The sequence below is a fragment of the Mustelus asterias genome, chromosome 19 (genome assembly GCF_964213995.1).
Source record: "Mustelus asterias chromosome 19, sMusAst1.hap1.1, whole genome shotgun sequence".
NCBI classification, from domain to species: Eukaryota; Metazoa; Chordata; class Chondrichthyes; order Carcharhiniformes; family Triakidae; genus Mustelus; species Mustelus asterias.
This window is the reverse complement of record NC_135819.1, coordinates 18,677,456-18,690,552: the sequence shown is the minus strand read 5'-3', so window position 1 is coordinate 18,690,552 and position 13,097 is coordinate 18,677,456. Positions and strand designations below refer to the sequence as shown.

The 13,097-nt window shown below is 44.9% G+C and overlaps 1 protein-coding gene across 2 annotated transcripts in view; it reads left to right on the top strand.

Moving 5' to 3' along the window:
* Positions 1–13,097, top strand: part of pbx4 (pre-B-cell leukemia transcription factor 4) — a 360,470-nt gene that overhangs the window by 281,865 nt on the left and 65,508 nt on the right. For both annotated transcript variants that reach the window (XM_078235123.1, XM_078235124.1), the window contains exon 4: positions 2,711–2,901. In XM_078235123.1, the coding sequence (XP_078091249.1) occupies positions 2,711–2,901 (191 nt within the window). The remainder of the gene's footprint in view (positions 1–2,710; positions 2,902–13,097) is intronic.

Genomic DNA, 13,097 nt, shown 5'->3' with positions numbered 1-13,097 from the left:
AGGTAGCCTCAACTGCTTCACTGGGCAGGGAATTCCACAGATTCACAACCCTTTGTGTGAAGAAGTTCCTCCTCAACTCAGTCCTAAATCTGCTTCCCCTTATTTTGAGGCTATGCCCCCTAGTTCTAGTTTCACTTGCCAGTGGAAACAACTTCCCTGCTTCTATCTTATCTAATCCCTTCATAATCTTATTTGTTTCTATAAAATCTCCCCTCATTCTTCTGAATTCCAATGAGTATAGTTCCAGTCTACTCAGTCTCTCCTCATAAGCCAACCCTCTCAACACTGGAATCGACCTAGTGAATCTCCTCTGCACCCCCTCCAGTGCCAGTATATCCTTTCTCAAGTAAGGAGACCTAAACTGTACACAGTACTCCAGGTATGGCCTCACCAGCATCTTATACAGCTGCAAGATAACCTCGCTGTTTTTAAACTCTATCCCTCTAGCAATAAAGGACAAAATTCCATTTGCTTCTTAATTACCTGCTGCACCTGCAAACCAACTCCTTGAGATTCCTGCACAAGGACACCCAGGTCCCTCTGCACAGCAGCATGCTGCAATTTTTTACCATTTAAATAATAGTCCATTTTGCTGTTATTCCTACCAAAATGGATGACCTCACATTTACCAACATTGTACTCCATCTGCCAGACCCTCGCCCACTCACTTAGATTATCTATATCCCTTTGCAGACTTTCAGCGTCCTCTGCACACTTTGCTCTGCCACTCATCTCAGTGTCACCTGCGAATTTTGACACACGACACTTGGTCCCCAACTCCAAATCAGCTATGTAAATCGTAAATGGCTTACTCCTTCTATTTTCTATGTATGAAATGTTTGCTACAAAATAAAGATAGAAAGTGCTGGAAATACTCAGCAAGTCTGGCAGCATCTGTGGAGAGAGGAAAACAGAGTTTACTTTTCAGGTTGACTTTTCAGAACTGAAAGAAAGTTTCAAGTTGATTTACTGTCAGACAGTAAACTATTGACCTACAACTGGCTCCTGCACAAGCTCTGGAAAATGGCAACTGCTGTAAATCTTGATCATAACAAAAGCTAAATTGCAAAACTGTTCAAAGAAACCATTATTTTTATTGAGATCTATTTGTAGCGCAGCTACTGTTGTCTAAAGGTTAATTAATCTGGCAAAACGTTATAATTTTATCGACTAAAGTGTGAACTGGAGAAAGTTTACTCAGCTGCTGCATCTGTCTCTATCAAAATCATGGGTAGAATTTTAAGAGTGGTGACCGATTGGCTGGGGGTGGGAGGGTGGGCATTCCTGAGCTCCAACATCCCGGGAGGGTGCGTGCCCCAACTCTGAGGGGGCCTTCAGAGTAAGGTCTCCCGCCCGAGATGGGAAAGTGTAAATGTCACTTTCCCACCCTACCCACACCCACTCCCGCCAGTCTAAAAATTGAGGCAGGGTGGGAATAAAGCCTCTAATTGGCCATTAAGTTTCCCACTCAAGCCCTTGCCTTCCCAAGCATGAAATTGCATCTGGGTTTGGGCAGGTGGATTTCTAGGCTGAATCCCCGAATCCTGCCCATTCAATCCTGCCCCCCTCCCAACCACCAACTCCACACCACCCCAGAACCACCTTGGGGGGAGCATCAAAATGCTGCCCATGTGTCTGTACGTACCTCATGTCAGCTGTTTTCATTATAAATTCCTATGTGTACAGATGTATATGGAAACTCCCTATGTAAACATGTCAGCTTGTAATTACAGACATATGCAGTAGAGGCAGTCTCCTCGTGAAAGAAACACATTTTATAATGGCAATATCCAACCCAAAATCCAATGAGAAAAACAAAGGCTTTGTCAGCACAAAGTGTGAACAAACACTAGATTTTTAATAATTAGATCTTTCTGTCATTATTTGTATTTCATGTTGTCGAAACCTCCACACTGCCATCAGGCTACATCACTGAAGCCCAGTTCAGTTTGCAAACTGTTTGTGCGACCAATGTAGCATCTCCTGTTTGACTTCTGACAGTTCCAAGAGAGTTACAGATTATATTATTGGACTAACTGAAAGCTAAGCTGTTCAAAATTCTGCACAGTAAGGAGTCTAACAACACCAGGTTAAAGTCCAACAGGTTTATTTGGCAGCAAACGCCACTAGCAGCGCTCCGAAAGCTCGTGACCTTTGCTACCAAATAAACCTGTTGGACTTTAACCTGGTGTTGTTAAACTCCTTACTGTGTTTACCCCAGTCCAACGCCGGCATCTCCACATCAAAATTCTGCGAACAGCAATAAACACCTTCAGTTAAGGAGGGGGGATATAATATTGGGGAGAAGCTTTTCCAGATGAGCTACATGTCTAGCAGGATGCCGGATACTTGATAGCGAATGTTTTGAAGGCATGTTTCAAGTTGCGGTGATTGTGAGCATTGAAGAACTTCCTAACGGCACAAGTGAACAAAGAACTTTGAAAAGCTTTCCATGTTGTACAAAAATACAGGATTAACCCAAGCCTATGAAGGATCCCTTCTCGAGGATAAACACTGTGTGATGCAACATTTTCTTCTGAAGTATTGTCTGTCATCCATACACTGGTCCCTAAGTGCTCAGAGCTTTACACGCTGACTAATTAACAGTTGTGAAGGAATGAAAAATGCTGTAGTTAGCACCCATCTGTGCATTTCATCATGTGAATCCCTTGTTGAAGCATATTCTGACCCTGGTGTGTTGTGTTTGCAGGCATGTAGTGAATTTACCACACATGTTATGAACTTGCTTCGTGAACAAAGTCGGACCAGACCTATCTCACCAAAGGAGATCGAGCGTATGGTTTCCATAATCCACCGGAAATTCAGCACCATCCAGATGCAGCTAAAACAGAGCACGTGTGAAGCAGTCATGATCCTACGCTCTCGTTTCCTTGATGCAAGGTAGGGATGACAGCCAGTTTCAGACCACAAGCATCTGCTTGTAAACCTGCTCAAATAGAGAGAAGAACTTTGTAATTGTCATCAATTAAACTTTTAAACAAAACATGAAAACAGAACTCCTTTTAGGTGACAAAGTCAAACTTAAACATCACTTAAAATGAATCCTTAAACCTCTCTCACTATGTAGAATATGGAGGCACAGTCTATGGGAAAAGCACATTCACTTGTTTGCGAGCACACAATGCAATTTGTACAGAAACTCGATCACAGGTGGTGACATTTCACACAGCGCTTTTAGCTTTTGTTCTTGTGAAACAAGCAATTTGTTGGATAGTTTGTCACGTTAATGGGGGGGGACATTCTGCGGGGATGGTGGCATTTTTGGGGAGGGGGGATGGGGAGGGGGGCATGGTGATGTAATGGTAATGTCACTGCACCCTTTACCAGAGGTCCAAACTAATTATCTGGGGACTTGAGTTCAAATCCCACCACAGCAGCTGATGGGATTTAAATTCAATTAATAAAATCTGGAATTTAAAGGTAGTATCAGTAATGGGGTCTGTTAAATATCATTGATAATCAGTAAAACAATATAGTTCTCTGATGCCTTTCTGGAAAGGAAATCCTTCACCCTTTTAGCACTGCTGCCTCACAGCATCAGGAACCCAGGTTCAATTCCAGTCTTGGATGACTGTCTGTGCAGAGTCTGCACATTTTCCCCAAATATGTGTGGGTTTCCTCCGGGTGCCCTAGTTTCCTTCCACAATCCAAAAATAGGTCATAGATTATATAACCTATAGGCATAGGTTAGGTGGGATATAGCCATGCTACATTGCCCCTTCGATGTGTCGGTTAGGGGAATTAGCGGGGTAAAAACATGAGGTCATGGTGGTAAGGTGGGGTGTGGGCCTGGATAAAGATGCTCTACCGGAGAGTGAGTACAGATTTGAAGGGCCAAATGGCCCTCTTTGCACTGTAGGAATTCTATGAATTGTACATTTCAAATATGTTGCTAATACTTGATAATACTGTTTACTTCGTTAAAGTATTATGTTTGAATATAATATATGAAATAATTCAGAAAGGTTGCATTTTACTTGGCAATAATATGGTTGTTAGTTTGAACTGGATCAGGTATCTTCCAGAATAAGAACAGAAAATGCTGGAAAAAATCAGCAGGTCTGGTAGCATCTATAGGGAGAGAAAACATAGTTAACCCTCTTCATAATATCTTCAGGTATCTTCCATTTTAGTCTAGCCCATTATCAAAGATATGAATGTCATTTTTATCAAATACTATCTTCAGAAAGTTTCCCAGCTGTGAGGTGATGATGTGCATTTGCCAATAAATGGTCCCCGGTTAGAGGAGGCAGGATTTTCCCTACTCCACAGATTTCCCAGTCCCAGTTGAAGATCTTGGGGTGGCTCTGAGGGAAGTTTCTATACCAGATGCCAAATAGGATGGGATTTCTCTACTGAAGCTACTCTCTCAACTTCTGGTGGCATGTTTTACAGCAGCAGAGGCGGCAAACCATTGGCCACTGGCGGGATCTTCTGGTCCCGCCGATGTCTGCAGTGTTTGACTGGTTCGCCCATCCCACTGCGGGAATCATCTTTGGTGGAACTGGAGATCCCGCTGGTGAGAAGGGCTGGAATATCCCATCCTTTGTCTTGATGGTTACAGGGGTCAGACGTAATCAGTATATAATTCATCAGTCCCACATCTTCCAGCATCTCCCCCTGGTGATTAATTAAGTATGTGCCGCCTTTTTCTTCCAATTTGCAAGACCTTGCATTTATCTGTATTAACTTCACCTTCCCTCTGTAAATACTAGCTAGATCCTTCTGTACCTACCCGGTTGCTTCATCTGATATTGTAACCTTGGTTTTGTACCACTTGACATTAATAATTTTAAATATTATCTGTTTTTCATCTTACCCGATTCTCTCTTCCATTGATTTCAGTTCATTTTCATCCATTCTTTCCTTGGTGAAGGAGTTGACCTGATCCATCATTCGGATGGGACAGTAAACCAAGGCTCTGTCTGTCTGTCTTCTGAGACCATAACAGATCCCATAGTGCTATTATAAAGAAATTTGAGGAGTTATTGCCAATCTTCTGGTTTATATTTACTCCTTCAATCAGATTATCTGGTCATTATCACATTGCTCTGTGTGGGAGTTAGCTGTGTGCAAATTGGCTGCTGCATGTCCTACACTACAAGAGTGATTGCACTTCAAAACCATTTCATTGGCTGTAAAGTGCATTGGGATGTCTGGTGGCTGTGAAAGATGCTATATAAATGGAATCATTTGATTTTTTTTCCAAATCAAGATAATTTAATGTTTTTTTTAAGATTTAAAGTTTATTTATTAGCGTCATAAGTAGGCTTACATTAACACTGCAATGAAGTTGCTGTGAAAATCCCCTAGTCGCCACACTCGAACGTCTGTTCGGGTACACTGAGCGAGAATTTACCATGGCCAATGCACCCTAAGAAGTTTAACAACACCAGGTTAAAGTCCAACAGGTTTATTTGGTAGCAAAAGCCACACAAGCTTTCGGAGCTGCAAGCCCCTTCTTCAGGCCTCACCTGAAGAAGGGGCTTGCAGCTCCGAAAGCTTGTGTGGCTTTTGCTACCAAATAAACCTGTTGGACTTTAACCTGGTGTTGTTAAACTTCTTACTGTGTTTACCCCAGTCCAACGCCGGCATCTCCACATCAATGCACCCTAACCAGCACATCTTTCAGACTGTGGGAGGAGACCGGAGCACCCAGAGGAAACCCACGCAGACACGGGGAGAACGTGCTGACTCCGCACAGACTGTGACCCAAGCCAGGAATCGAACCTGGGTCCCTGGCGCTGTGAGGCAGCAATACTAACCGCTGTGTCACCGTGCCACTGGTGGTTTGGTGGTTGAGATAACTTTCCTAATGTATGAATACTGCTGCCCCCTCTTTGAACTCATTCTTTATGCACCTGCAAGTCTTACTTGGGACACCTATTAGTTTATGTTTACAAGCAGCCTTTCATCTGGAACACTACCGTGGGTCTCTGAACCCATAACCCTGTATTATCGGGCTTTTCAACATCCATTTTGAGACCTCAGCTCCTTTAAGGAAAAGGCCAAGGAGATTAACTCCTCTGCATCCCATTGCATCTCCCCACACCCCCGACTCCATCAAAGTTATCACCCTCCTGTCTTGCCTCAATCCCTCCCTTTACAACAACTCTTATTCCTGTACCTTTAGTCTTACCCTTGCCTTGGCACCTCTTTTCAGATAAGAATGTAAGTTAAGACTGTGGGCAGGATTCTCCGGACTCGTGTGCCCAAAACTTGGAAATTCCCTCCCAATCTCCCGAGCTCAACGGACCTACGAATGGTCTGCCAAATTTTTTGTCTCACCCGCTATGATTCCTGTGGCGAGTGAGACGGAAAACTTTGGTCTATGTCCGACCACTTTTTTGCCTCTATTAACATCCACGTTTCTCCTTCCATCCCACTGCTTTCACTGTTCTGCTGTGAAAAATAAAGTAGCCTCACGCTTTCTCTCAACCCACTCCCAACAAAACCCTTGCAACTTTACTCTGAAACTCCTCAATCTCCCACTTGAAGCTCTGCACTTTTCTATTCCACAATTTCTGTTTAACTGGCCTCCTACCTGCTTCTCAACAAAACTATTATTTTCATCATTCCTTTTCAGTCTTCTTGTACAGCCTATCTCTGTCCTCTTGAGTCTTAGGAACATAATTTTCAATGTAACTGGTGCAAATTGTTTTTGCAAACTACACTTTATTTGTAAAATATCTGAAAGAACATTGCAAACTACAAAAGGTCGTGAATGTAGCTCAATCCATCACGCGAACCAGCCTCCCATCCATTGAATCTGTCTACACTTCCCGCTGCCTCGGCAAAGCAGCCAGCATAATTAAGGACCCCATGCACCCCGGACATTCTCTCTTCCACCTTCTTCCGTCGGGGAAAAAGATACAAAAGCCTGAGGTCACGTACCAACCAACTCAAGAACAGCTTCTTCCCTGCTGCCATCAGACTTTTGAATGGACCTACCTCGCATTAAGTTGATCTTTCTCTATACCCTAGCTATGACTATAACACTACCTTCTGCACTCTCTCATTTCCTTCTCTATGAATGGTATGCTTTGTCTGTATAGCGCGCAAGAAACAATACTTTTCACTCTATATTAATACATGTGACAGTAAATCAAATCAAAACATTTCAAAGTGGCTGTCACACAAAGTGCAGGTTCAGGTTCTCTACATACATCGCATTGCACTCTGAGGTGTTTCAGTAAAGTCGAAGAAATATTACTGACATTTCAAAATGGTCATTACAGTTGTCTACATAGATCAAGTTGCACTCTGAGCTGCTTTCCTACAATTGTGATATATGTAATACTCTCCGTGCATTTTCAATGCAAGTCATATAGCCCAAGGGGATTCTATACAGTTCCACTCCCCTCAGTTCGCTATGGCAGGAAAGTCTCAGACAGAAACCTTCTCCCATTGTGTCTCCGCAGTGGCTACCCCAATCTTTAGTGCATCCCCAGCACATAGTCCTGGGCTTTGGAATGTGCCAGTCTGCAATACGTGGTCGGGTCAACAAGTTTCAGACAGACCAAAGAGAGTCTTTCACTGAGTTGATGATCCCTGTACTAAAGAAAAGCCAGACAGAGTGCTTTAATGACTACTGCCCGGTGGCTCTGACATCCATCATTATTATCGTAAGGTTAGTCATGGCACGCATCAACTCCAGGCTCCCAGATTGCCTGGGTCTACTACAGTTTGCCTACCACCACAACAAGTACACAGTAGATGCCATCTACTTGGCCCTACATCTGGATAACAAGGACAACTATTTATTGACTGCAGCTCACCCTTCAACACCATTATCCCAACAAAACTCATCTCCAAACCCCATGGACTAGGGCTCAGCTCTTCCCTCTGCAACTGGGATCCTAGACTTCCTGACCCACAGACTGCAATCAGTAAGGGTAGGCAACAGCACCTCCTCCGCGATCATCCTCAACACTGGTGCCCCGCAAGCCTTTGTCCTCAGCCCCTTACTATATTCCTTATGCACTTATGAGTGTGTGGCCAAATTCCACTCCAACTCGATTTTCAAGTTTGCTGATAACACCACTGTAGTGGGCCGGATCTCCAACAATGACGAGACAGCGTGCAGGAAAGAGATAGAGAATCTGATGAAATGGTGCGGCGAAAATAATCTTTCCCTCAATGTCAGTAAAACGAAGGAGAGAGTCATCAACTTCAGGAAACGTAGTGGAGGACATGCCCCTGTCTATATCAACAGGGATGAGGTGGAAATGGTTGAGAGCTTCAGGTTTCCAGGTGTTCAGATCACCAGCAAACTGCTCTGGCCCCTCCATGCAGACACTATCGTTAAGAAAGCCCACCAACGCCTCTACTTTCTTAGGAGGCTAAGGAAATTCGATATGTCCGCTATAACTCTCACCAATTTTTACAGATGCATAGAAAGCATCCTTTCCGGATGTATCACAGCTTGGTATGGCTCCTGCTCTGACCTGCAAGAAACTACAAAGGGTTGTGAATGTAGCCCAGTCCATCATGCAAACCATTGACTGTCTACACTTCCCGCTGCCTCAGAAAAGCAGCCAGCATAATCAAGGACCCCACGCACCTTGGACATACTGGGGTGAATTTTCCTGTTCCGTCCACCACAGGAATCAGAGCAGGCAAGGGGGCAGGCCATGGAAAAGTCCATTGACCTCGGGTGAGATTTTCCGGTTTCAGGGTGAGCACAGCCGGACGTTCTCTCTTCCATCGGGAAAAAGATACAAAAGTCTGAGAACACCTGCCAACCGACTCAAGCTCAGCTTCTTCCATGATGCCATCAGACTTTTGATGGGACCTATCATATGTTAAGCTGATCATTAAGTGGATCTTTCTCTTCACCCTATCTGTCCACTCAGTTAGCCGGAATGGCTGAAACTTCCACCGCTTGGAAGCTTATTAGTTATGCATAGGCCAGTATTGAGCCAAATCACCTGGTGGGTCGGGAGCTGATTCGTCCACCTGCTGTCAGTTGGCGGGATGGAAGCTCTGGGTACCATATTTAAACAAATTCTCTAGCCCACCTGTCTTCAGGACACATGCAGAAATATCTTCCACCCACAAGAAGAAGGCCAAAGGCTTCAAGAAGAAGGCAGCATTCCTATTCACCCACCAGGCCCTCGAGGCCTTGATCAAAGGAGAGCAGGTGCACAAATATGTCCTGTATCTCAGGATGGCTTCAAGAAGCATACCAACCTCACGTCTCTGGCCTGGGAGGCTGTTGCAGAACAGGTCAGCGTGGGTGACAACAGCACCCAAAACACCATTTAGAACAGGAAGAGGATGAGTGATCTCATCCATTCCAGCAGCATAAGTCATCCAACATTCCAACATTCATTGTGGCATTCAATATCTTCAGGAATCTCAGAATGTGAATACACTGGAGGGGATGCAAAGGTGATTGACCAAGATGTTGCCTGGGATGGAACACTTCAGTTATAAAGAGAGGTTGGATAGGCTCAGGTTGTTTTCTCTGGAGCAGAGAAGACTGAAGGGCGACCTGACTGAGGTGCTCAAGATTATGAGGGGTATGGACAGGGTGGAAGGGAGCAGCTGTTCCGCTTAGTTGAAGGGGCAGTTACGAGGGGACACAAGTTAAAAGTGAGGGGGGGGGGAGGTTTAGGGGAGATTTGAGGAAAAGCATCTTTCCCAGAGGGTGGTGACGGTCTGGAATGCACTGCTTGGGAGGGTGCTGGAGGCGGTATGCCTCACATCCTTTAAAAAGTACCTGGATGAGCACTTGGCACGCCATAACATTCAAGGCTGTGGGCGAAGTGCTGACAAGTGGGATTAGGTGGGTAGGTCAGGGCATTTCATGCATGGGTGCAGACTCGATTGTCCGAAGGGGCTCTTTTGCACTGTAGGATTCTGTAAACATCAGAGATTCAATAGTCACTCAGCAAATTAGAGGAAATGATGGAGGAGTCCGTCAGCGTTCTGTCTGATGTCAGGGCTCCAATACGTGAGTGCCTCGAGGCCACCATGGGAGGATAGGCAACCACCATGGAGACCTTGATCCAACAGGTCTTGCTGGATCTGTACTCAGCCCTAGACACACTGCCTGGTGGGCACCATCAAGGTGGAGGCACCTTAATCTCCCTCCAGGTGCACCATCTCCTGCAGGAGTCAGGCTGGAGCCCTCAGGCACCCACAGGGAAGCCGAGCATCAGCCAGACACCCCGGGACACTCCAATGGTTTGCAACTGCTCACAGTGCCCTTTGCCTGTGCCCCCATCCTCTCCAGATGCTCAGGCCACTGAGGGTGCTTCTGCCCCTGAGCCAGGAGACCTTGATCAGGCTGAGGCCATCCAGGCCTCGGCTACCAGAGGATGTTTGCCAAGGTCATCACAGTTATCAGTATTTAGCAGTCAGCAGGCTGCCTCCACTACTGCAGCAGAAGCCGGGCTGCACCTCGGCCTGGTGGTAGGGTTAGGAAAGTTCAGTGTCATTTTTGGGTCACTGGTGTGCAATCACTGTAAAGAAATAGCAATTTTGTGAATACATTTGATGGTTATGTGAATGTTTTGTTCAACTGAAGGTGCTGTAAATTCCAACACTGAAATTCTCTTATTTGAGGTTTAGCCATCCTCCCAGTCAGTGGCAGTGTCCTACTGTGAGATTAACATTCATGGGATGTCAACCTCAGTTGAACCAGTCTCCACAACCTTGTGTGATGTCAGGGAGATATGTTTAAATCTTTAATTAAAAATATAAAATGCTGAATGAACTCAGCAGGTAAGGGACTCTGGAGAGAGAGCGAGAGAAGCAGAGTTAACATTTTGAGTCCATATGACTCTTCTACAGAACTGAAGATGGATAGAAATGTACTGAATATACTGGGGGATGGTGGGACAGCATATAAGCTCATAGATTTGAGCTAAGGAGAGATTGACAAAGATTATGTTTCTATCCCTTTTCAGTTCTGTGGAAGAGTTATGTGGACTGGAAACGTTAACTCTGTTTCTCTCTCTGCGGGTGTTGCCAGATCTGCTGATCTTAGCTAGCATTTTCTGTTCTTATTTCAGATTTCCAGCATCCATAGTATTTTGCTTTTATTGGATTGTTTAAATCTTTATTTGAAGTGTGTGTGAAGTAAGCTTTTCTAAACCAACTTCCTCGAGGAACACCACTGAGCGAGGGCAGCTCATCAGCACTGGCATTCTAGCAACATTTTAATCTGATTTGATTTATTGTCACATGTATTAGTATACAGTGCAAAATATTGTTTGTTGCATGCTATACAGACAAAGCATACTGTACATAGAGAAGGAAAGGAGAGAGTCATACCTGTGGTGTAGAGAAAGATGAACTTAATGCGAGGTAGATCCATTCAAGTCTGCAGGCAGCAGGGAAGAAGTTCTTGAGTCGGTTGGGAGCGTCCTCAGACTTTTGTGTCTCCTCAGTGGTGGTGGCAGAACACAACATTTTTCTATTTATTTATTTTATTTATTAGTCACGAGTAAAGCTTGCATTAACACTGCAATGAAGTTACTGTGAAATTCCCCTCGTCGCCACACTCCGGCGCCTGTTTGGGTCAATGCACCTAATCAACACTTCTTTCAGACTGTGGGAGGAAACTGGAGCACCCGGAGGAAATGCATGGGAGGAGTAGATTCCTCAGCATGTTTCATCTCAGTTGCGGCAGTATTTGCATCATTAGTTGGTGATGAAAGGTTCAAGTCTTCTCATGCACCACTCTTGTTCTTCACTGGACTCCATTCCCAGAGTGAGCACATTCACAAAGCAGAGATAATGGCCTAGTGATGCATGAGGTCAGAATGTGTAGGTGTGAATGCAGGACATGTTCTCACTGCGCATGGTCGGACATTCGCTGAGATGAAAGGGAAATGGCATTGAGGACTAGGAGAGATGTGGTTATAAGTCCTCACTTAACATTACTCTTTCTGGAACCTGTCAACAATTAAAATATCATGGGCAAGTTTCCCATGTCTTCCTCCATGACATCATTGCACTCATACTGACACTCAGCAACCTACTGAGGTTCCTGGGCCTCTAGACCTTCAACCTCCAATGAGCTCTCATCCTCCTCTAGTCCATCCCTTGGCAAGGGATTCCCTCTTTGCATTGCCAGGTTGCGAAAGGTGCAACACGCTGGGATGATACGGGAAGCCCCACTGGGGAGTGTACTGCAGTGACACACCTGAGCGTTCCAAGTATCTGAAGCCCATCTTCAGAAGCCCTATGGTCTGCTCTATAAGGGAGCATGTGGAGCTGTAAGCAGCATCGTTTCTCTCCTCAGAACCACTCTAAGGGTGATGCACCATTGCCATCATTCAGTGTTTCAGTGGGAATCTCATCCCCAAGCAGCCATCCCTGCTGACTTACTTCAAGAACCTCAGGCAACTGGGAGTGACTCAGGATATCGGATATTGTGCACAAACATTGATGGAATGCTAGCCCTTGCAATTATAAACATTAAGGCTGCCACCATGGAGCCTAGATAACCACATTGATACAGTCTATTGCACTCTGCATGCTTGGAAAGTCTGAGATGGTGGTGAAGTCAATGAATCTTGCATCCTGGCTATCCTTATCCAGAATAAAGCTGACATAATGATGGGCCTCCTGTAAAGGGCATCTATGACCTCTATGCATCAAAATGTTACATAGTGAGAGATGCCACACAGGTCCACTGTTGATCCCTGGGCAGAACGTGAAGCAAAGAAATAGAGTGTTGCCCTCATCTTCAAAGCCACTGGCGGTGGGGAGCCTGCAACTCCATGTGGCAACAGGTCTTCGTGAAGAATGTGCATATTTGAGTTGCCTCTGTTGACTGACATAAGCCATAGTTACAAGATTTTGTGTCTCTGTGCACTGTTTGAAAACACATTTCCACTCCATCTGACAAAGGAGCAGCGCTCCGAAAGCTTATGGTATTTGCTACCAAATAAACCTGTTGGACTTTAACCTGGTGTTGTTAAAACTCTAACTGTGTTCGCCCCAGTCCAACGCCGGATCGCCACATCATGTCTAATATGTACCCAAACCTCAAGATGGTGAAGGCAGAGCTTGCTTTTGTTATTCTCTAGACTCAAAAATAATACTATATCCTATAGTTG